The sequence below is a fragment of the Artemia franciscana genome, chromosome 14 (assembly GCF_032884065.1).
Source record: "Artemia franciscana chromosome 14, ASM3288406v1, whole genome shotgun sequence".
In the NCBI taxonomy this organism is placed as follows: domain Eukaryota; kingdom Metazoa; phylum Arthropoda; class Branchiopoda; order Anostraca; family Artemiidae; genus Artemia; species Artemia franciscana.
In genome coordinates, this window is record NC_088876.1 from 9644476 (window position 1) to 9669459 (window position 24984).

The 24984-nt window shown below is 35.7% G+C and overlaps 2 protein-coding genes across 4 annotated transcripts in view; both read left to right on the forward strand.

Moving 5' to 3' along the window:
- The window catches only part of LOC136035286 (mediator of RNA polymerase II transcription subunit 16-like), a 105386-nt gene extending 91295 nt beyond the window's left edge, over positions 1 to 14091 (forward strand). For all 3 annotated transcript variants that reach the window (XM_065716970.1, XM_065716969.1, XM_065716971.1), the window contains 3 exons: positions 272 to 381; positions 7846 to 7997; positions 10970 to 14091. In XM_065716970.1, coding sequence (XP_065573042.1) covers positions 272 to 381; positions 7846 to 7997; positions 10970 to 11108 — 401 coding nt within the window. In that variant the 3' untranslated portion in view covers positions 11109 to 14091. The remainder of the gene's footprint in view (positions 1 to 271; positions 382 to 7845; positions 7998 to 10969) is intronic.
- An 8056-nt stretch (positions 14092 to 22147) lies between these two features.
- LOC136035288 (myotubularin-related protein 10-B-like) overlaps positions 22148 to 24984 on the forward strand; it is a 118288-nt gene continuing 115451 nt past the window's right edge. The window contains exon 1 of the mRNA XM_065716972.1: positions 22148 to 22251. Within this exon, the coding sequence (XP_065573044.1) occupies positions 22201 to 22251 (51 nt within the window). The 5' untranslated portion in view covers positions 22148 to 22200. The remainder of the gene's footprint in view (positions 22252 to 24984) is intronic.

The following is a 24984-nucleotide window of genomic DNA, read 5'->3' on the forward strand; positions in this document are numbered from 1 at the left end:
GTTACTTATTATGTCTCGTATGCAAGTTGTTTTTAAGTATTTCTGTCCCCCTCCCCCATCTCAGAGCTCAATTTCATAGTTCGTTTCGTAATTCATCACGAACTTGAATACCCAGGAGTTTCCCCAGCTTGTCGTTATTTTTACTGATAATTTATTAACAAACGAAAATCTTTGATAAACAATTTTCCGATATATTTTATTAGGTGTTTTTCGCATGAATGTTTTTTTTTCTGATTTTGCTTCTCTTTTTGATTGTATTTTTTATTTCCAGATGATTGCTGTCAGTTACAAAGTCAGCATCTGGTTCCTGGAATTCCAATAATAAACCCAGCCATAGGAATAGCTTCACCTTTATTATACCAGAGTTCGCTGCCATTAGAGGTAATTTGATTATCTTCTTTATGCTCTGCTTTTTGCTTAGTGTTGTGACAAATTCGAATAGTGACAGCCTTGAAAACAGCTTCTTGTTGGTTTGTCTTAACGCTAAAAACTTTCAATGCACAAAACGTGGAAAATAGAAATAAAGTTGTTCTTAGTTCTTAAACCCCAAACGTCGAAATGACTTGAAATAACAAAACAAGAAAAAGGTTTTTTTTTTTTTACAAGATGCTCTTTTTACTTGAGTTTTTGCTTAGGCTTAATGCTTGCAATATAAACCATTTTCTAGTAGGGATGCAATTAAACAAAACAGTTTCCACAAAACTAAATCTGTAAAACTACTTCTAACTACTCGTTGCATCGCCAAGTTGCCTGAAGCAAACACGGCTCTTAATGCTGCTTTAAACCCCAGTCTAGTCAATGCTTCAGCCTATACCCCCCCATGAAATTCAAATCACGATTAAGTCTTGTATTATGAATTTTTCCCTTCGTATTCAGGGCTTACTTAGTTTTCTATTGGCGCCAAATGGATAATCATGAAGCACAACCTCTGGTTATCTATTATCTTTGGAAAGTGATATAGCCATCTCAACCTTTCTTTCATTATAGCCCTAGATGTCCTTAGAAAATTCTTCTGAAAATATCTAATATATCTTTGATTATTGAACATATAATCAAATATTATATTTGAACATATAATCAAATTCCCTCAAAATGTAACCTAATGAAGCGTCACCTAAGCATGATTAAACCCACCAAAGCTGAAGCTAGTAAAACTCAACTCAGGCGAAATTCGACCACCAAAACTCAGCCTACGCAAATTCAACCAACACAAAATAACTGAAAAATGTAAAAAATCAACCCACGAGCAAATTTAAATCAGGCAAAATAGTCGACTCACTGCAGGAAAATCGGACAATATAATTACAAAAATAATCCGACAAAACTCAATCCAAAACTCAATTTTCCAAAGCTCAAAAGAAGCTCACATTTTACTACAGCCATCTACGAATTATGCCTACATGAAGGGGGGTGTAGATGACTTACCCCCACCCCATCTCTCTTCAATGATTTATCTGAAGAACCCCAACTCTCTTGTCGGAACGGATTTGCTTTAACCTCCTCTCTTGGAACTAAATTCTGTAACTTTTGCTCATGCTATTGGGATGCTTGAGTCCCAGGGGATTTTTGAATGGGGGGAGGGGGATGAAAATATGTTGTTTAATACTTGTCGGCGTATTCCATCCCATACTCCTACTGAACGGTAGAAGAGGAATTCTCATATCCCCTGTCGCCGGTAAAATTTAGCTACGAAATAGGTAAAATGTCAAGTTACAATTCTTTTTTTTTTCCAGACTATATGAAGCAATTTTTTTTTCTTTTTTTGAGGAAGAGAAGGAGGTGACTAATAAATGCTTAGATGTATGACAAGATTAATCAGAAGCCTTCTACTTGCTCGCAAATGATGGTGCCTGGTCATAGCATTGGTTCTTGCTACTGAAAGGGAAGAAATATAGGTTGGGATTCGTTAAATCAAATATTGCCTAGCTAAAATTAACCATTTTCAGCAACCTAAATTTTATGCATGTACGCTGGAAATTGTCTTGGCTATATTGGCCGCAATAGCTACAACATGCTATGTTGCAGTAGGTGATTTTAGAATAATTCTGAAAAATCATATGCGAACTAATTTCTGACAGACAGGGTCCTTTCGGCAAGCTCCTTGCACTTCTTCTATACCCCAAGCAAAATTGCATTGTCTGCATGCAGGTTGTTAAAGGGTGTATCAGCAATATCTTTGGAATAGTTCGGTATGTGAAGGTGAAACTTACAGGGCTTGTCATGAGGGTGTTGAACTAATCAAAAGACAATATTTGCATCCTGCTATTACCATTTCTACTACTGCTGCTATTTACTGCTATTACTACTGCTACTACGACTGCTGCTACTAAAGCTGAAGCTACTACTATTAATTCTACTGCTACCTCTACCATTTCTACTACTCTTACTACTGCTACTAAAGTTAAGGGTATTAAGGCGAAAATTTTTGGGAATGTTGAGAGAGAGAGAGCTAGAGTGAGAGAAAGAGAGAGAGAGAGCGAGAAAACAGTTTATTACATAACTTTCGTGGCTCTTGGCTAATTTACAGTTGCAAAACCGTTACATGTTAAACATAGACGTACAAAATGGCACAAATGAATTACAATATCTGTACGCCCCTACATAAATGGGTGTCAGTTTGAGTTTTTGTCTGGTTTTTCTGTTCTGTGGGGCATCTGCGGGAAGAATATCACGGTGGGATGGGCTTAACAGCAATGCTTTTCCAAATATCATGATGAGATTGCTCAGTCTTTGCTCAAGGCACTGCATTTCAAGTTTTTTCAGTGCTTCTTGGTAGGGAATATCACTACATCCTAGGATAATCCTAACTCCCCTTTTCTGAACTGACTCTAGATCGTACATTAGGTGAGCAGTAAATAGGGAGTTATAGAAGTCTTCAATGTTTGTTAGGATTAAATCCAGGATGCTTCCGGATGAGTGGGTTGGGATGTTGACAATCTGCTTTAAAGAGAGGCTGGTCGCTAGCCAGTTTTCTTTGTCTGGTTGAAATCCCCGTCAACAATAAAACCAGGGCAACTATATCTGCTTCTGATTAAATCAGCTATAGTTTGGAGATAGAAAACAAGATCCCGCCTGTTCTGAGCGCTCTCTGGATAGTAAATTGATGTGAATATCGGACACAAATAGCTAAGAGATAGGCAAGGGAATTGGCACATGGCCCAAATAACCTCTTAGTTCAGGTTAGTATATTCAGAGAGAAGTTCGCATGAAGTATATTTCCGCACATATATTCCAACACCGCCACCGATTCGGTTGTCAGCTCTACGGCTACGCGTACACAGAAATGAGTTATACCCTGCAATTTGTCCTGTGCCATCGTCAAGGTTCCAGATAACCGTTACAGGATCAACTGCTGCGTTTTCACCACGGAGTAAAAATTCGAATTCTGCCAGCTTATTATAGAGAGGCCGGCAATTTGCCAGAATGAAGTTCGGGATGGTGCAGTAGGATTTTATTGGTCTCAGAACAGGTGGAGTTTCTTGGATGTCGTTTAGGGGGGGTCTCGTCAAATCGCTTTAGCTTCGGAATTTCATCTATTTTGGTCAGTAGAATTTTTTCGAGCGTTCGACGAGAGACTAAATTTGACGAAGGTTAGCTTGGTTTGTAACTATTAATGGAATAGCGTATCCCATGCGCCTTCTTCTTTCATTTCTCCCTGCTTGGCATACACGTTTCCTCCTTTTCCATCTATTTGTACCAGCGAACCGCCATCTGTGCTTTTTTCAATAAGTTTAATGTACTTAGCACCGTCAAGATAGATGGCGCTAAAATGGCTTGGAAACGTGTCATTTTTCTGCTTAGCGGCGGTTTCAGTTTGGGTGACTCTGGTAATAAAAAATACAGGAAAAAATTGCAAAAGGCAATACCATTTTCACTCTGGAGAACATACATGTACGCACAAATATAGGGCTAAACTAAGGTAGGGTGTTTTGCAATGCTGATCGGCGCAAGAGACTCCTACCAAGATGACAGTGTTGAAGGAAATAAAAAAAAACTCTACGTTTATATAGTTTGTCAAGAGGGCGCATTACCGATGCCTCAGGAACGGTTTATGGTATTGAGTTGAAACTTTCAGCATGTGTTGAAGGGTATGTTGAAAAAACTCAAAAGGGCTATTTGCAAGTTGCTATTAATGCAACTACTACTACTAAAACTAATGCTACTAGTGAAGCTAAGGGTATTAAGGTGAATTTTTCAAGGAATGTTTAGGTGGATGTTGAACTAAATCTAAACGGACCGTGAGCATGTAGATTGTCAGGGGGGTGTAACAGCGATATCTCAGGAACGACTTACATTACAAAGGCATTTTATGTGTACTACTACTACGATTGACGTAGTTAATAAGGCTAATGGTATTAAGGTTAAATTTTAGGGAACGTTTTGGGGGTAAAAAAAAGGTAAAGGCTACGGCATTAGACTTTACAGTCCGTACCGGCGGTGCTGATCTCCGTTTCTTGGCCCTTCAGCCAGGAAGTGCAATGGGGGTTTGGGTGCCGGCCATCCTGTGCTTTCGCACACCCTTCCTGTTTACCTTCCCCAGATTTCTCCAGGTACCCATTTAGAGCTGGGTCGACTCTGGCTAAGCTTACAGAGTCACGCCACGTTTTGGGGGGTTTCAATTAAAAGAAAAAAAACTATATGCATGCAGGTTTTCAAACGGGCATATAAGCAGTATCATAGGTAGTGCAGCGCTATCATAGAAATTTTTGAAGGCGCTCATAAGATTAAAAATTAAAGGTTCTAGTGTCCTTTTTAAGAGTCAAAAGTGATTGGAGGGGAAACAGCCCCCTTTCCCAAGTCCATTGATTTTCCAAACATATCCAATCAAAATTTTAAAATAGGCATTTTTTCAGCACAGTTGAAAGGTTCAGTAACTATGTCTCTGGGGATGTCAACCCCCGCACAGTTCTCAGAGCAAGGGCTATAAGTTATGAAATTTGTCTGTTTCTTACATATAGTATTTGTTATTGGGAAAGTGGGCGTGTTTGACCTTTGGTGTTCAAAAAGACCAAGTGCATTCAAGTGAAGCTTTAAGAGACTTTTGAGGGGATTGTCGAACTAAATCAAAACATGTTATATGCGTATAGGTTGTCAAAAAGGTTAAACTCAGGAATGACAAAAGCTATAAAGTTGGAACTTTAAGAAATGATGAGGTGGATGCTAAAATGACCAAGATTACGTTGAGGGGATGTTGAGCTAGCCAAAAGGCACTATGTACATGTTTTGTTAAAGAGTTGTTATCATGAGTTACTCTTATAGTTTTTCTCTAATTTTGCTAAGGAGAGCTATCCGTTTTGTAGCCAAAATATTCTGAACATTGGTCTACTGGTTTAAAATTTCGGTAAAATTTTAGATGAGGTGCATTTTGCTATTTTTGAAAATAGTTGAGTTAGATGATTAAAACTTTCAAGAACGTATTCATAATCTATAATATGACCCTCTTCTAAAGTGTGTGCCTTTATTCCCTCCCCCTTCAAAGGCGGTTACAGTTAGTGAACTTTGAAAAGCATGGACATCCATGAGGGGGGACAGGAGGGTGCCAGCCCCCCCCCCCCCTCACGACTGAATGACGCTACCTTATATTTTTATATTTTTGTTTTGAGATTTCTATTATACAACATTGGAAGTGCCGATTAGGCCAGGTAAGCCTCCCCCCCCTAAAATTCAGCTTATTGGTGTCCATGTTGAAAAGGTTTTTGTTGTAGAGATAACACTTTCAGAACCAGATCCACTCCAAAGCAGGCCCAAAAGAAGTTTTTTTTTGTCTCATAACTCCGATAAATCGTGACTTACGAGGTTTGAAAAGAAATAGGAAGACATTTTTTCTCTGCAATTTTCTAAGGCTTAGAAAAAGAGAAGGACTAGGAGTGGGAACTTGGAAGAATGAGATAATAATTCAGGCTTTGAATTCGTTTCTGAGAGTATTATTCGCCTAAAACGACTATTTTCCTAAATATCAAAAAGCCCGTGCGTAAAGCCTCACCAGAATACCCATTTACTGAAATTGTTTCATTCTTATGTGAAAATGGTTTTTGATTTTTATGGCACTTGACATAACCAAGTGACATATAGCAATTGCAAATTCTATCGTTCTGTCTGTCTGTCGGTCCCGGTTTCGCTAGTTTAGGTGCTTTCAGATAAGCTCGGACGAGCAGATTAAATTAGAAATAGTCGTTTCCCCGATTTGACCATCTGGGGGTGGGGGTTTGGGGTTTGGGGACGGTTAATTTGGAAAATTAGAAAAGAATGAGGTATTTTTAACTTACGAACGTGTTATTGGATCGTAATGAAATTTAATATTCAGAGCGATATCGTGTCTCAGAGCTCTTATTTTAAATTCCGACCGGATCCGGTTGCATTGGGGGAGTTGGAGGGGGAAACCTAAAATCTTGGAAAATGCTTAGAGTGGAGAGATCGGGATGAAACTTGGTGGGAAGAATAAGCACAAGTCCAAGATACGTTACTGACATAATTGGACCGGATCCGCTCTCTTGGAGGGATTTGGGGGGGGAGGGGTAATTCGGTGAAATTAGAAAGAATGAGGTATTTGTAACTTACGAACGGGTAATCAGATCTTAATGAAATTTGATATCTAGAAGGATCTTTTGCTTCAGAGCTTTAATTTTAAATCCCGACCAGATCCGGTGACATTGGGGGGAGTTTGAGGGGAAACTGGAAATCTTGGAAAACGTGAAAATTTAGGTATCTCTGTCTTACGAATGGGTGATCGGATCCTAATGGGACTTGATATATAGAAAGAATCTTATGTCTTAGATGCTCCATTTTCAGTTCGAATCGGATCTGGGGACATAGGGGGCTGAAGGGGAAACAAATCTTGGAAACCGGAAATCTCGGAAAATCCTTAGAGTAGAGAGATCGGGATGAAACTTGATGGGAAGAATAAGTACAAGTAGATACGTGATTGACATAATTGGAAGGGATCTGTTCTCTTCGGGGGAGCTGGGGGGTGTTAATTCAGAAAAATTAGAAAAATTGAGGTATTTTTAACTTAAGAACGGGTGACCAGATCTTAATGAAATTTGATATTTAGAAAGAACTCATGTCTCAGAGCTCTTGTTTTAAATCCCGGCCAGATCTGGTTACATTGGGGGGGAGTTAGAGGGGGAAACTGGAAATCTTGGAAAACGCTTAGAGTGGAGAGATCGGGATGAAACTTGGTGGGTAGAATAAGCAAATGTCGTAGATACGTGATGGACGTAACCGGACTGGATCCGCTCTCTTTGGGGGAGTTAGGGGGTCCAATGCTTTGGCGAGTTTGGTCCTTCTGGATGTGCTAGGACGATGAAAATCGGTAGGCGTGTCAGGGACCTGCACAAATTGACTTGATAAAGTTGTTTTCCCCGATTCAACCATCTGGAGGGCTGAAAGGAGAGGAAAAATTAGAAAGAATGAGGTATTTTTAACTTACGAGTGGGTGACCAGATCTTAATGAATCTTGACATTTAGAAGGACCTTGTGTCTCAGAGCTCGTATTTTAAATTCAGGCCGGCAGTAAGCCTCTGATTTTCCTTTTAATCAACATATTTTTTCTTAGAATTTTGCTAGAGCTCATGCCATATGGGCTCTTGGCTCTTCCGACCTCATCATAAGTGTCATATGAGCTCTTAGCTCTTGTTAAATTTAATATTTCATTTATTATTTCAGGAGAACCATGACAGAAAATTTCTCTTCTTGTCTTTATGTTGAACAAACAATGTTTAAATTGATTACTTTAGAGAATTTTCGGGCTCAAAAAAAGTTTTCGGACTTTTTTGTAAAGCTTCCTAATATTTTTTTTGCATTGAAGTGCTTAGATTTTTCTATACGATTTTTTTAATTTTCTAGATTTGTTTTGGAGATTCTCCTTCATATTATCAGCCGTTTTCTAAGGAGAGCATTTCGGAGAATGTAAATTGGCTTGAACCTCCCCAGTGTGTTGATGTTGTAAGACAAATTTATTTGGGCAAATCTCAGCCAGCAGCGAAGCAATGTTCTAGGTGAGCCAAATGATTTCTTTACAACCCTTTTGCGTATGTGCAAGTTTAATGACCCCATAATTAATTGGAGCTTGCCGATTCACAACCCCTTCGCAAGCTTCTGATCGGAATAGAGCCGGTGAAGTTGTACTTGTTCTGCTTGTGTAAATGAAACCGAAAATGGCTCAGAGTTTGAAATTCTGGGTTCCTTGTGGTACTATGTTGTCTTTCGCAACACCCATTTGTAACATTTTCTCATTTAGTTTTTCATGTTCCGTTAAAAAAATTGCAAGTTTTGATCAGCTTTTTATGTATGTTTGTCAAAATATGCTTTATTTTTCTTACTACATGTAAACATTAGATACTATTCATGAAATGGCTTCTTGCCGGTGATTTAAATTCCAACATTCACATATCATCCAGTCGATCTGAGGTCCTACTAAATGCTCTACCAGCCGCGCATAGGACTATATATACAGATTGCAGCTTCTCATATATCCTTAATAGTGGAGCAGTTTCTTATTTGGACCATTGTGTGTGTTCGCCCCTTCTTCATACCTCTGATGTTCATGTCGACGATGAGGAAAGAGACTATGACCATCTCCCTCTTAATTTAGTCTATCTATTAGCTCTACATCAGCTTCAGTGCTCCTCCTAAGCTTGAAAAATGGATTTGCAAACGTGATTGGGATAATGAAAATTGGTCACTCTATTTTTCGACTCTCGCTATTCTGCTATCCACTATTTCGGTGCCTTATCATCTTCTTGGTGCTGGTTATTTTGTCAGTGATGCTCCCGGTAAGTTAAACTCTTACTACAGAAATATCGTTCCTTCAATTAAACAAGCTTAAACAATAGCTGTTCCGTTGACTCGCGTGCGACTTAACACCCGTAAGACCTTTTGGAAGTGTGATCCAGAACTTAAGAAAGTGAAGAACCAAGCCAAGTTTTTGGTTGAAAATGTGGATTGCTTGCGGTAGACCTTCAAGTGGTCAAGTTTTTAGCATCAAGCAGAGAACAAAATCAGCTTATAAGCGTAATTTTCGTGCAGTTCGGTTTTCGGGCGCTGAATTTCCGACAAATGGTAAACAGTGGCAAAATGTTCTGAATGCGCCGAAACTCGAAGAATCTACGTCTAGTGATATTATTCCAAGATTATCGTGGATTAAACATTATACGCGCATTTTATCCGCTATTAATTATGATTTTCATAGCCGTTTTACTGCTTCAGTAGCGAAGGTTCTTCCTAGTAGAGTGAGCCAAAGACATGTTATGCCTGTTGATAAAGCTAATATTGTGAAATCTCTTCGACGGTTAAGGTCAAAGTCTTGTGACCTTGATATTATTTTTGCTGCTCATCTTGATCCGAGGTCAGCTGAACTTCTGTCGCATCTTCAGTTATTATTTCAGATATGCTTTTCAAGGTCTATTGTTCCTGATTCATTTTTATGTGGAAGTGTTACTACTATATTAAAGAAAGGAAAAGATCTAAATTTGTATAATTCGTTCAGGCCAATTACCGTCGCCTTTACTCTAAGTAAATTATTTGAGTATGTTCTACTCCCACATATCGATGAATTTGTTAATTATGAGGCTAACCAGTTTGGCTTCCGGTCAGGTCTGAGCTGTCAACATGCTCATCGTGTTTTAGCGCAGCTTATTAAGGAAGCCACTCGGAGTATTTATAGTCTTCATTTTTGCACCCTTGATATATCTAGAGCATTCGATAGTGTTTGTCATGCTCAGTCTTGGTATGCTCTTAGTCAACTTGGTGTGAATGCGTCTGTGATTCTGGTTTTGTAGTTTTGGTGTTCAAATTCTTATTTAAGATTAGGAAACGGTGATTTTTTAGGACATAAACCAGTCAAGTGTGGAGTGAGACAGGAAGGAATTCTCTCTCCTCATATCTTTAATGCTTCTATTGAAAATGTTTTGTCTGGTATACGTAGTTCTTGTGTTATAGGATTCACAGACGTATCATCCTTAGCTTATTCTGACGACTTGCTTCTTATTAGCTGAACTGAGGCCGGTTTAGCGCGTTCTGTCCGATCCGTTGCTGATTCATTTGCAAGAATTGGATTATTGCTAAATGTAGGTAAATGTGAATTTCTTATATTTAATGGGGTTAGTTCGCCTCATCCTTTAGATTGCATTTCATTTTCCGTACCACAAGTAACTTCTTTTCGATGGCTTGGGATTTCTGTTTGCAACTCTTTAAGTTCTTTTCGTTTTCCGATGATTCGGGATATTCAATTTAAGCTTAAACTGGGGTATTCAAACATTGTTGGAAATCGTGGGCATTTCCGGCTCCAAGCACTTACAAAGCTCTACTCGAGTTTCTGCGACCATTCTCTGTTATTTTGTGCTGGTTTTTATATGCTTTCGAATAAAGGTGACGTAAAGAGGGTCAAGACGGATTACTATCGGTATTTAAAGTTCCTACTTTATTTGCCACGATCATTTTGGTATATTTCAATTCAGTAAATATTAGAAAAATATTATTATTTGTTATTATTATTTAAAGTTGTCTTGTCTTTTTTTTATCTTTTGTTTTGTTCTGCTGCTTTGTTTAAATTAAACCTGTTTTTTTTTCTCAGCTTTTGTAAATACAAATAGTAAATGTTCTATTCTAGCGAAAAAAAAACTCCTTCTAGACAAACCACTTTGGAATCTTAAAGAGATCTAAACTATGTTAGAAATCTAATATATATATATATATATATATATATATATATATATATATATAGTGACACTCAAAATTTAAATAAATGTTTTTTGCGCCTCAACCTATTTCTCTATAAAGCTTTCTACCGCGATAATTAGATCTCTAGAAGTAGTCCCCATGCTTCTGAAAATATGTAAACATAAACTCAAAGAATCTATCTCATTTCTAAGCAGTTTTTTAAGCATTTGATACACCTTGTTTTAGGATATGACTGTAGAATATTATATGTCCATTTAACTTCAGGATTGAAATTCTAAACTTATTTCAGGTGTTCTGGTTCAACTTTGCTCAACGGCTGGGCTCGTTCAGCTGCTATTCGATCGTGGGAAATGAGATGGACTAGCCACTGTCCTTGTGGTGGTATGTGGCTAGTACAAAAGCCAGGTTGCCTTGTGGCTAGTGGGTAAATTGACAAGGAAAATAATTTGCATTTCTGTTTTAAGAATCCGTGCAAAGTGTGTCAAAACCGGGAATGTATGAGTAATTAGAATTAATTTAGTAAAAGAATTTATGAATTAAGAATACGTTTTATCTAATTATGGAACTAATTTGGTAAATGAATTAATTAAGTAGAATTAATGAATTTATTAAGAGGAACTAATGTAATTAAGGATTAAGAGGTTTGATACTCAAACTTCTCAAGTATTTACTGAAATAGTTACAAATATTTAGATTATTGTCAAGAATTGTTTTTAAAGAACTCTGCCTTTAGGAGTAAAAATCAAAGAACACCAAGTTACTACAGTTCCTTTAATAGACAGTGAAATACCGTTGATATTGTTGTGACACAGTTTTTCAAAATTGTCCTTGAAATCTTCAAAAATTTTCCCATAAGTAGACAAACAATCATTGCCAAAAAAAAAAACTCAATTTAGTCGCATAGTTGGTAGTGTTGGTAGAAGTATTGAAAGAGCAATCAAATTCTTCTAACTCTAGCAATTATTAACAGCCAAGCACCATAGACAAAAAAAAATGTATTTTTAAAATAGGGAATACGTGGTTAATGGGTAAGGGGTCAGAATACGGCTAAAAATTCTATGGAAACGACAGCCATGAACCTGGAAAACCCCGAGATAGTGGCATTGAAGTTTCTATAGATTATACATTGCTTAGAAAAGATCGAAGTTGACCTGTGGTTAAGGGTAAAGGGTTTGAAAGTGCTATATTAAGTCTGTTGCGCACTAAAATCCTCCCAAAGCCTCATGAGTCTTGCAAATCATACAATTTTTAATTATTTCCCGCTTTTACGCTTTTGACAAATTTGCTTTCTAACTTGAGAAAGGTTTGTTTGGACCACTAAGTATTACTAACAAAATATATTGTGTTTGGGTGCAAAATAATTACGAACTTGAAAATTAGGTACTCCAACTTTTAGCACTAGCTGAAAGTAAAATAACGTAGGAAACGTTATTTTTCTAAAAGCATATTTAACGTTAGTTCTAAAGTTAGAAACGTCCTTAAATTTAACTATATCGTATAGAAACGTTATTGTTCTAAAGGCATATTTTTAGAGATAAAGAAAAGAAAATTCAAGGTGTCATTACGGATCTTCGAGCACATAAATCCTCATAAAGGCTCATGAATTTGATGACCTTCTATAATTCTCATATTCTTTCCCATTTTTCATTTTCACTTTTTTGACGAACTTGTGTTAAAAATTCAAAGAGAAGATTCCAAAGGATATTAAACAAGAATCACTGGTTGGTTTTTGATGCACCAATCATTGGCTGAAAATGACGTTCAGAATGCTTCGATGATAAATAATCTTCATAATAAAATTCAGGATGTTTAGGTTTAGTGTTTTGTATATCTAGCAAAATGTGTTTTGCGTAAATTTAATATGGACTGTGGTATAAGCCTATAATTGGGACTACTGAGAAGGAAACATGTTAAGAAAACAATTCTTACTTCGTAATATGCAGAAAAACTGTAGCTTACAGATTTTGAAAGTGATTCCGCTACATTTCACCCCAAACCTTTCTAATCTGTAAACATATAGCAAAAAGTATTGGATTCCAACGCATTTTGCTATGAGTCACTCTTGTTTCAACCCGTATACCCGTAAATCGAATCAACGCTGACAAATTAAAAAACAAAAAAAACACATAGTAAAAATGCAAATTAGGAATGGTTGGGGGTAAAGTATAGTGGAATTGCTTTCAGTTTTTGTTTATTACAATTTTTCTACATATTATGATGCAAGAATAGTTTTCTTAGCGCGTATCCTTTGCTATAGACCCAATTCTATGTTCATACCTGGATATGTTGACATTTGTGTCGGAATTTTCTATGTCTTGCATTTCTAATATTTTTATGGTTGAAAGTTTTTGTCATTCTTTGACGTTTGTCATTTTAAGGAAATATATCTATTAGCGCAGAAATCTGAGATTTGGGGCTAAAATCCCAAATTGAAAAGTTGCTTTAACTAGTTTGGCTTCTGAACAGCTCAGGGATTGTTTACTTAAGGATTTTGGGATCTGCTCTGGATTTTCCTTTTGTGACGCTACAAGATTTATATTTCATCATACATCTAGCATATAGTTCAATATGATTGCCTGAATGGTTGTGGACAGAGTTCCGTTGGAACGTCCATTTCAGATTTAATTTTGTGGTTACATAGGGATGGGGTAAGTTTTTCAAATCATTCTAAAAATTATCGCTTTATTTTGACGAAACTTGATATTATGTTTCGAAATTGTGTACTTTTTTTTTTTTTTTTTTTTTTTTTAGGGGACTCGCGTAAAACAAACATTCAGCCATAGAAAAAAATTGATTTAAATGATAATTTGTTTTTACTCTAGCTTCGTTTATGTTTTTCAAAATGCAAAGAAAAACGTTAAAGTTTCCTAGTAGTGCTTAAATTTGTGTAGTTTGTAATTTTTCTAGATGTTTTTGTTGTGTATATTTGCGTCAGACTCAACTGCAAATTATTTGCATCTTTATTGCCTTTTTTATGCTTATTATATAGATTTTGTGTGTTTTTTAGTGTTTATTAATGATGTGAATAACTTTCAAAATAGCAAAGAAATGAAAGTGACAATTGTAGAAAATGTCATTTAGTGCTTTATTATTTGTTTGAAGTAAAAATATACTGAAAATACCACATAATGTTCACAAACAGTATTTTGTAATTCGATTTGTATAGTAATATAAGAAGTGGTTGCACGGCAGGCATATTAACGGGAGTTGGGGGTGACTCCCCTCCCTGTGTAAAATATGACATACGTGAAAAAAGATAGTAACGAAACATTAACAAATTAAATGAGTATTTTAACAACATAAAAAAAAACTAAAAAGAAACAGTTAGCCTATAATACCTTACAGTTTTCAATGGGATACATCAGAAGAATTGCATTGTAATGCTTATTTTAAATATATAAGTTTTATCAGTTTTAATCTTACCCATCTAAAGTTACGAGCCTGAGAAAAAATCATATCTGCAAAAATTTGGAATCTTACATTTTTCGCCATAATAAAGATCACGGATGCGTGTTTATTTTTGTTGTTGTCGTTTTTTCCAGGGTTGATCGTGTCGACCCAGTGGTCTTAGAATGTCGCGAGAGGGCTGATTCTAACGGAAATTAAAAGTTATATTGTCCGTTTTAAGTGACAAAAAAAATTGGAGGGCAAATAAGCCCCTTACTACGCTCATTTTTTCTCAAAGTCTCCGGATCAAAATTTTGAAATAGCTATTGTGTTGAGTATAGTCGAAAACCAAAAAAATATGTCTTTGAGGACGACTTAATCCCCCACGGTCCCCGGGGGAAGGACTGCAAGCTATGAATTTTGCACATTGCTTACATATAGTATTGGTAATTGAAGAAATGTAATGACGTTTTCAGGGGGTATTTTTTCTGGTGGGGGGTTGTCGGAGGCTACGTGAGAGGATCTTTACATGGAGGAATTTATTCTGTAGGAAGAGAATTTTCATGAGGGAGGTACTGGATTTTCCAGCATTATTTAAAACAAAAATGAGAAATCAGATTAAAAAAACAAGTTTTTTCAACTGAAAGTAAGGAGCAACATTAAAACTTAGTAGGAACGGAAATTATTACATATATGAAGGGGTTCGTCCCCTCCTCAATACCTCGCTCTTTACGCTAAAGTATTTTTGGTAAATCCAAAAGAGCTATTTATTCAAATTAGGCGGCCTTTGTGGTTCAGGGGTTGGTCTTAAAGAATTGGAGCAAAATTCGAACTTTAGTGTAAAAAGCGAGTTATTGACGAGGGGGCGAACCCCCTCATATGTGTAATAAAAACATACGAATATAGAAGTTCGATACATAAGTTAGTTTATAAGTTACGTACATTTATTACTAATAAAAACGTTCGTAAATAAAATTAAAAGTTAGTGGCCTTTTTAAGTGAATAAAAAAATTGGAAGGCAACTAGACGTCCTTCCCACCCCTTTTTTCTCAAAATCGTCCGATCAAAACTTTGAGAAAGCCATTTAGCCAAAAAAAAGAAGTAAAATTAACATGCAAATATCGTTTTAATTATCCATGTACGGTAATCTAAAATCAATACCTGCACTAATTCAAAAAGGTTCACAAATTAAATAGAAAAAAAAGTTTTTTTTTCCATTGAAAATAAGGAGCAACATTAAAACTTAAAACAAACAGAAATCATTACGTATATGAGGGGTTTCGTCCCCTCCTCAATACCTCGTTTTTTACGCTAAAGTATTTTTAGTAATTTCAAAAGAGTTATTTATTCTAAGTAAACAGCCTTTGTGGTTCAGGGGTCATTCTAAAAGAATTGGAACAATATACAAACTCTAGAGTAAAGAGGGGGTGTTGACGAGGGAAGAATCCCCCCCCCCCTCCCCGCATATACGTAAAAAAATTAGGAATGTAGAAGTTCGTTAAATAAGCAATTTTTAAGTTACGTATATTATTACTAATAAAAACGTTCGTGAATAAAGTTGAAAGTACTTGTGGCCTTTTTAAGTAACCAGAAAATTGGAAGGCAACTAGGCCCCCTCCCCAGCCTCTCTTTTCCTCAAAATTGTCCGATCAGAACTTTGAGAAAGCCATTTAGCCAAAAAAAGTAAAGTTAATATGCAAATTTCGTTTTAATTATCCATCTACGGTAATCTAAAATTGATACCTACATTAATTCAAAAACATTCAGAAATTAAATAAAAAAAACAAGTTTTTTAACATAAAGTGAAGAGCGACATTAAAACATAAAACCAACAGAAATTATTCCGCATGTGAAAGGGACTGTCCTCCCCTCAATGCCCCGCTCTTTACGCTAAAGTTTTTTATTGTTTTAAAAAGTAGAGTTGTGAGAAAGAGTAAAAAAACTTTTTCTTTTTTTTATTTAATCGCAATAAGAAACCCGAACACAGAATTTCTGTTAGTTTATAATTGTTCAATCTGATGGCAATTTTCTAATGTACCTCTGTCTGCCTCTGTAATATTAGTTTATTTAAATTTGAATTCTAAATGAGTATATAAAGGTATACAACCAGCAATTGGTTTTTAATATCGTAGTATTACTATTGAATGTTTACGGGATTAAAATATCCATATTGGACATAAAAAGTAATCATCATGAAATTTTTGCCGAAATAATTCTTTTGTTTTTGTGATCCACAAAAGGTAATTAAATGGAAAGCACGCTGTTGAGCAATAGGAAGAAGAAAAAAGTAGAAGATAAGAACAAAAACTTTCAACAACAAAAGAAGGCTCATTTAAACTTCCTAATACGGGTAATATAATAATAGTAATAATAATAATAATAATCTTTTTTCGATCCCTTTATCACAACACAATAACATGGACAGCGTCAAACAAAAGCACAAAAATGCGCAACACAAAAAAGCACAAATGATGAATCATCACCTCGACTTCGGGACACTGTTGTTGTAAAACGTGACGTAGTAGGGCACGAAGGATTTTAAAAATTTTGTCGTTGAGTGTGTAAGCATTCTAACAGTTTTTTCCCCTCTTTCAGAGTTGCCAACCTTGTTTTGTGTGCGTGGTTCCCTGAAGTAAATGAAGACAGGATATATCGGTGTGTTGAGGACTTGAGGATATCGGCTTCAACCTTCATCAGCATTTCATGCCTCCTTTTATCTAGGGTTGGGAGCTTGAGTTCGCTCAAGCTTTGCTCATAGACTTGTAATTTGGCCCAAGAATTATTTTGAAGGTTCTCTTTGGAATTGTTTCCAATTGGTTTTTGTGTTTCTCTGCAAGTGACAGGTGCCAGACAGGACAGCCATACATTAATACGGGCGTGGACTTAGTTTTATAGCACCAGTTGCTCTGTCATTCTAAACCTTCTGAGATTCGCGAAGGATTTTGGAAAACCAGCTGCTTTTGCTGTGATCTTGCTAATTTGATCTCCGAACGAGAGATCGTTACTTAATGTGATGCCAAGTATTTTTGCGTTTTTATTTGTTTGAAGAGGTGCATATTCGTCTATGCTCTTCTTCTTCAGGAAGTTGACACGCATTAAACAGCTTTTCTTGAGGCTTAGCTGGAGCTTCATTTGATCAGCTTGACTTTGAGGCTTGGCAACCAGGGGTATTCTGTTATTTCCACGGGATGGTGTTTTAGGGCTCGTCTCCATTTTTTTTTATGTTTTTTTTCATGCTTGTCAGTTTTTGGATTTGGGTAGGTTTGCTGTCTGCATGATAGTAATTGCAGTGTAAACCCCTGCTGCTAGTACCTGCCGCAAATTTGTTCCACTTTTTAGGATGGATCCCGTCTCAATTTCCCGGAGCAATGAGGCAGCCTCTACTTGTTTGGTGGTCTTGGCAGATCGGCGGCAGTATTTTTCAGGACTGAGTCGGCATTTTTATCCCCGTTTAGAGTGACCTCTTTTTAAATAAAAGCACGATTCTTTTGGCATTAGGGCATTTGACTTCAGTTTTTCAATAAAAAGGGGTCAAAATGGGAGTTTTGAATCGTTGGAATTATCTGTTTTGGCTTCTACTTCGCGCAAAACGGTCTGAGCTACTGATTGAACAATACACGAAACTTTTCTAGTAATTACAAGTTCAAGCGGGTAAGTCATTGTGCCCCCACTTGAGGATGTGAGGGATTTCGTGGCTTCTCCTAGCTTGTAGCTAAGACTGCATTGGCGTGTATCATTGTTGCTGTGTAGCATTTTTATGGTGTCTGTTATGATGGCTTGGTATAGTGCGTCGGCTTCTCCAAGTTTAGGCATCTTATGTGTGAAAGTTGCAATAGATTTTCCCTAACACGAAACTGATTTTCAATTTTAGTTTTGCGAAATCGACGGGGTAAGTAAACAATAAATTTGAATTGATTGAAGTACCCTTTCAACCGACGCTCAATGAGTTTTGAATGAAAACACTAGCAAAAGCACTAAGATAAGTTACCGACAGTTAAAAAAGCTAGTATAAAGTAATCAAAAATACAGTTGAACGAATCTCCCCAGTTAGCAGAGACTGTAGTGTAGAAAAAAAAATCCTATGATAGTAATATTAATTAGAACGGAGCATGTAGAAAAAAAACTTCGATTAGAAACGCCAAGAGATTTACATAGAGCTCACAAGTCGAGAGATCTGGATGTAGACAGTTTGGTTAATAATAATAACAAAAGAAAATTAGTTAGCACATAGGTCGAGAGAGGGTTTTCCAAGACTGTGGTATCGAGCATCATTAACGGCAGGTTGCTTATACGAAGTCTTAATTATTACTCTAACAATGGATGATTGCCTCTCATAATGACAAACAATCAAATCCACTTACTTTTATTTTGGTTTACTGTCCTTATGCTAATTATGAAGCCTACTTTACTCCTTGTCGAAAACTGATCTTTCAAATACTCATAGGCATTACCAGGTTGTTTTCCAGAGTAAGACAATTTATTTTTGTCACACAACTAGTGACCTTACATATATCTCGGAAGTTATTGTCGGAATCGGTTTGTTTTAATAACTAACCTTTAGTTACGGTATACTCATATCTGCAAGGATCGGTCTTAAGCCCACTCAGATCATTGCTTCAAAAGCGTTTTTATTGTTTTACCTCTAGTGATATTTGCCACTTGATTTCTTATAAGTCACAAGTTATTTATATTAACTGTACTGAAACTTAACTATTATTCCAGAAATTAGTTACATTACAGAAATTAACTAATTCTTCGCCTATTCCATTGGTCAGTCCAAGGTTCATTTATCAGTTGTTTTTTTTATATTTTTTTGAACGAAATGTAAAGTGATATATTAAAACCTAAATGACCAGAAATAAAGTTTTGTAACAACTGAAACTTAAATAAACAGGATATTAGCATCAACAAATAAATAAAAACCAACACAAACAAAAATCAATACATAAATAATAACAGTATCAATAAATAAATAAAAACCAACACCAACAAAAATCAAGACGAATAATCACGTCAAACCTATCGATAACAGATATATGAAAAAAAAACGAAAACAGAAATATAAAAGATAGTTAAGTCAAACTTATATAAAGAACAGAGACTGTCACAATTAAGCCCAAAGCTTCTAAAGGCTAGAGCATGATTTACGCTTTACTGACAACGATTTGTATTTCAAGTAGTTTGTTTTTATTTTTGATAACGTCAACAACAAACCTCGTCAAGGTTCTGTTCAAGATTTGCAAATAAGATCTTTCACGAATAATAGGGGATCCACCTCCTTCTCCCCTCTCCCTTCGTCTCTCAAAGCCCCGAAAACCATATGCATTTTAAATAGTCTGGTTTTTATCGGTCGAAACACGGACCCAAAGAAAAGAAAATTACGATAAGGATCTTGAATACAGGGAAGAACTAATGGAAGTAGATTAATTGTTTCAGACACAATGACCTTGATTTCTTTACTTATAATTAGTATTTATTTTCCAATGCAATAAAAGAGAAAATGTTTAAAATATTTCTTGTTTTTAGGGCAGTGCAAAATATTTTCAAAATTTACAGTCCATTGGGAAAAAAGGTTGTTGGCGCTTTTTAAGGACATAGCAAACTTTTTCTGATACGTTAGGGTCCATTTGGTCTTTGTGGGTCCAACCCACAAGCTTCAAGTTTTAAGCCGCTCAAAAAAAGTTTATTCGACCTTTTTCTTTGGGGGGCGGGGGGACCTAATTTCTGGGAAACCTATTGTTACTGTTTTTTTTTTTGCAACTCGGGCTGTTTTCTTATTTTTCTACTTTACCCGATGACTTATAAGATATATTTTTAAAGCCAATCAAAAAAACATTTTTGGTTTCTGTTTGTTGAGTTATTTGCTGCCCAGCCTAGTTTTTCTGCGTACGGGTACATCTTGACCTAGGGGTTTAAGGGTGTAAGTTTCTAGTCGTTGTGAAATAAAGTTTTTGGTTCTTTTTTGGGGAATTGTAATTTTATTTTTCTCTCTATTATCTTGCGCATTGAGTTTTTTTTTTACCCATGAACTTAGATAATAACTTTTAAGCTGATCAGGAAACAAATTTTTACCTTTCCTGACTGATTCCCAGGGTATTCATCCCCCCAAAAAAAAACTAATTTTCTTTTTATATTTTTAATTTGCAAACTGTAGGGGGCAGGTTAGGGGGCAATTTTTTAAACCATTTTTCGACCACCCTATACCCTTTTCTCTGCTGAGGCAACGATTGTTCTTTTTATCCCAGGCAGTGATTCTGGAAATTTCCAAGACAGTCAAAAAAGAAAAATTTGGAGTCATTTTTGGGTTCCATATTTGGGGCCCAATTTCTATCTAGAAAAATTTATATCAATTTCTATCCCTTTTCTGACACCAAGAGTGAAACAAATTTCTTTTCAAGTTGTTCTTGTGCGTTCGGGTTGCCACGTCACATGGACTTTGGGATATAAGTTTCAATCTGAACAGTTTCTGGCTTAACAAAACCCGTCCTTTCTATGGGAAAGATGCTTTGAATCTGGCCTTTATGAAAAATGTGTCCATATGTTTTTATCGGATGTAGCTGATGATTTATTGTGTCAAAAGTTTTCTTAAAATCAAACCTGAACGTAGTTATCAACAAATTCTAATATAAAAATCCCTTATTCTATTTCTCACTTTTCCACCACTTGTTCCTTTTTCCACCATGAAAACTATTTGCAAGCAATTGCAAAATTAGTGCCCCTTTTCCCAAGCGCTCAAAAAGGAGTTCATGCCATTCCTAGAGTTATAGCTAATGGACCTAAAAACAATTTTAAACATTTCTGTTCCGATGTCAGGGGAAGGGTACGGGGGTCCAGCAGCAAAAATAGTTGGGAAGGGGCTGGTTGCTCTTCCATACGAAGTAGTCGAAGGAAAAAAAGCAACACGTAGGAGACACATGGTTCTTGACTTAAACAACGGTTGAGTATTGCCCCTCTGATCTAGAACGCTCATTCGAAAGGTGTACTCCTAAATGCTTCCCCTCCCTTTCTTCACGGGAGAACAGATACAAGCTGACTAAGTCAAAGGGTCATCAAACATATGAAAAAGAACAAAAGTTGTCCATCAGAGATACCATAGTAATTCTTAAGGAGAAATATGGTCATTTTGGTTAACAAAGATTATGTCAACAGCCAAATCGGCTTTATTCTGCAAAGTAGATTTAAACTTATGTGCTTAATATTCTTATTTAATCCTTCTCATAAATCCATATCGTCTCCAAAGTTACTTTGAAGACCGATTGTACTTTAATGTGTTAGCTCTAGCTCTTTTGTGTCTACTTCTTCTTTCTTACATTTTCTGTTTACAAATATACAGTTTTTTCTATCTACCAAAGGTAAAACATGTATATGCAACATAAATAATTTAACTTTTTGATTTTTGCGAGTAAGTGGTTCATTACGCTTTTATCTTTTTGTTCCAGTTGTCTAAGGAGCTCTAGAGTGTTGGGAATAGATCTGAAAGGGTTCTGGAACTGTCTGTTCTCTTTGTAAAAATACAATAGAAGATCAAAGTGCCACCCTTGAAATGGAAAGGATGGGAGGTTTCCACCAATTTCTAACCTTCTTTTTATTTTTATACTACTGAGAACTTTCACAATGGGTTGGTAATTTTACCACAGAATTTAGCACAAAGCAAATTTAAATATGTCTTACTCATGATTCGAATCCACCCTTGAATTATTGACAATGGTAAACAACAGCGAAATTAAAAAGATTACACACAGAGATTAAACAACAGTGATATGTTGTAAAAGACTTCTGACATTGACTTTGCACTAGATTTTAGACAGAATAGAATGTTTTTATCTTAGTTCTGCTAACAAAAAAAGGAGGTTTCGAGACAATCACGGCGAAGAGCATGTGTTTTCCGCTAGAATTTTGAACACTTAGTACTGTTAAAATTGGAAAGTACTGTTGCTTTATAAGATGTAAGAATTCCAACTAAAACACAGTCTCTGATTTCGCTGGTCTGAAAAAATAATATGGACTCTAATTTTTTTTATATCGCTAACTATAAATCCATAATATGATAAAGATGGCAGCAGCTTAGTAATACTTGTTCAAATAGAATAAATTTCACCGACAATTGGAAACAAATGAGAATTAATATTTTGTATGGAAAGTTTTAAATCATACATAATTATTGATGATGCTGAGTCTGATGTCGTAAGTCCTTTTTTCATGATAACTTACAGGAACAGTATGATTAGGGAAACATACCTGTCAATGTACCCCAAAGTCAAGAAGATGCACGTAAGGAGTTTTACCACCTTAGCAAGGAGATGGTGAATAAACCACTGGTTGCATTTTTTGTACCATTTTCAAACTGACTAATTGACTGTTTTGCAAATTTAATTTTGAGCCCTTGAAAGGGCTGAACATTCCATTATTGTCAATAACAAAAGTAATCCAAGGTAAAATTAGTAATGACTAGGCTAGCTAGTGGTGGATTCAGGATTTGTGAAGGGGATGGCTCATTGCAAAAAATTTGAGGTAAAATTCTCCTTCTCCCTCTAGAGGGCCCTGAAATTTGCCTACATGACACATCTATACCTATTGAAATTTTGACAAAACAACATTTTACCTTAATTTTCTGTTACTAGTTGCTATTTCTCTGCTTTTTGTTCTGAAAATGCAATTCCTATTATTTGAGTAGAATTTTGAGCCATATAATTTTTTTTCTTCAAAATTTAGGAAATGTATTTGCACATCTTTAAAACCTTATAAAATAGGATTGAGCAAAGTTAAGAGGCTAGAAAAAATATTGTTATGCTTCAATTAAGCAGAAGATCTATTTTGCAAGGTTTCACTTTTATAATACACATATTTCTAAAGGTCATAATAGGTCAGGGCCCTCTAGAGGGAGAAGGGGTGGAGGTAGGTATTTCAAAATACCTTCCTGGGACATACTTTAGCCTGTAGACCCATCCCTGAAAGTTTTATTTTCCTAACCTAAACCCTTTCCAAGATAGCAAGAAGTCAATTAACTAGAATTTTACCAAATTTGATAAATTTGGGGTAATTTCTATTACTGACCTATAGATAAAGTAAACATCAATGCCTTTTTTTATGCTTTGTCTGAATATTCTAATCACATTACTTAGAAATTCAATTTTGAGCACATTATAGACCCTCTAAGATGATATTTTCTCCTTTTATTTTTGGCTATATAAAAGGGTTAAAAACAACAATTCTCACTTTATCAAATCCTGAATAAATATAATTGACACATTACAACTTCAGTTCTACTAAGCTTTACCAACACCCCTCTTCATGTGTAAATGTATAACATAAATTATGTATATGTCAATTCAATTTACAGGTAAACCAGTTTTAACAAGAATAATGCTAACAGCAGTATATATGTGGTAGGCCTATTTAACATAAGAGAAAAAGCTATCTTCTTTGAGGGTCATTCTGCTCAGCTGCTGATGATTTCAAGAGTTTCCATGATTTTAGGGAATTCTACCACTAACTGCAATTAGGAATCATGTGTTTCAATTCAGTACATTTCAAACCTGCCAGGTATCTGAACTTTCATTAATCTGGTTTAAATGTAATTGCATTTTACAGAAGCACCAAAAAAGATAACCATTTCTTTTATACCTCCAAAGGAGTTTCTAACACTGGACCAAAGAAGTTTTCAATATAGAAAGATAAAATGGGAGCATGGTTGTAAAATAGAGAACATGTCAATGTTTGCTACTATTTGAATTTCATTTATAGGCTAGCACCATAATGCTATGAGTGCCCACACAATTTTCCAAGTCTAGCACAAGAGATTGAAGAAAATCCAGTGCAACATTTCTAAGTATTTCTTCTTTAATGATTGGTTTGAAGTTTCTAATACTGTCTGATTAACATGATTTGTGTAGGTCTAAAAAACCAACAAAATCCTCATGTTGTGTGCAATTGTAATTGTAACAAAGGGCAATACTTGGTTATGACTTGTGTGACACATCTGATGTTTCATCAACAACCATACTGTAAAACATGGCCAGATGAATTTTGAAAGGGTTTCATTAAGAATCCCTTTGGCATAACATTCAATCTATTCATTCTGTGTTGTTTTGCTTATATAGGTAGCATTTATACCTGAGCTTTTTCAATTTTCTTTTAAAGTAATTTAACCACTGTTTATTCAGTACCTTAAAAGTTCTCTAAAATTCCTTTTGTTGACACCAAACACTCTGGACAATTCCCTAAATATAGCCCTTTTTTAATATAGCCCTGGGCAATATAAAGGCTACTAGGCAAGGGCTGGGGATGAACTGTCAAAAAGTGAACAAGACTATAAAAATGAATGTCTCTCTTTTTTGTTCTAATATGTCTCCTTCTGAAGAGCTGCTATTCTAGACTTTTACCTCATATATTCTCCATGAATTCTCTTGCTGGTGAATATTGCTTGCATGCTGTTAAATTAATTCATGTTAAATGTGTGGAGAATTTATAATAGGGATGGGGGGGGGGAGGGTAAAGTCAAGTCAAATGCTTGTATGGATAATGCAGCCTAAGTAAGTGTCTAAAAAAATCAAAGTAGTTTTTAGAATTCTGGTAACCATCTTCTAACAGAAAAGAATAAGGCAAAAGATGTCACTTTAAGGGTTAAAATAAAATGTACAACACAAGCATTAGTATATGGCTATTTAGAAACAATATAGGCTATAAAATGTATCAAGATTTCTGTTCACATTCTATCTAGCTAAGTAAGAGGAAGAACTTTTAATTTACTAAAAAATTCTAGTCAAGTCATTTCTATTGAGTTTAATTACCTTAAATTACCTTAAATCACATCTTGGAGTGAAATAAGGACTTTTGATCCTGTTGAATCACTCCTTGTGATGACAGTTGCATACGTGGTTGATTAAATTCTGGTGGAAGATTCTGGTGCATCCCAGT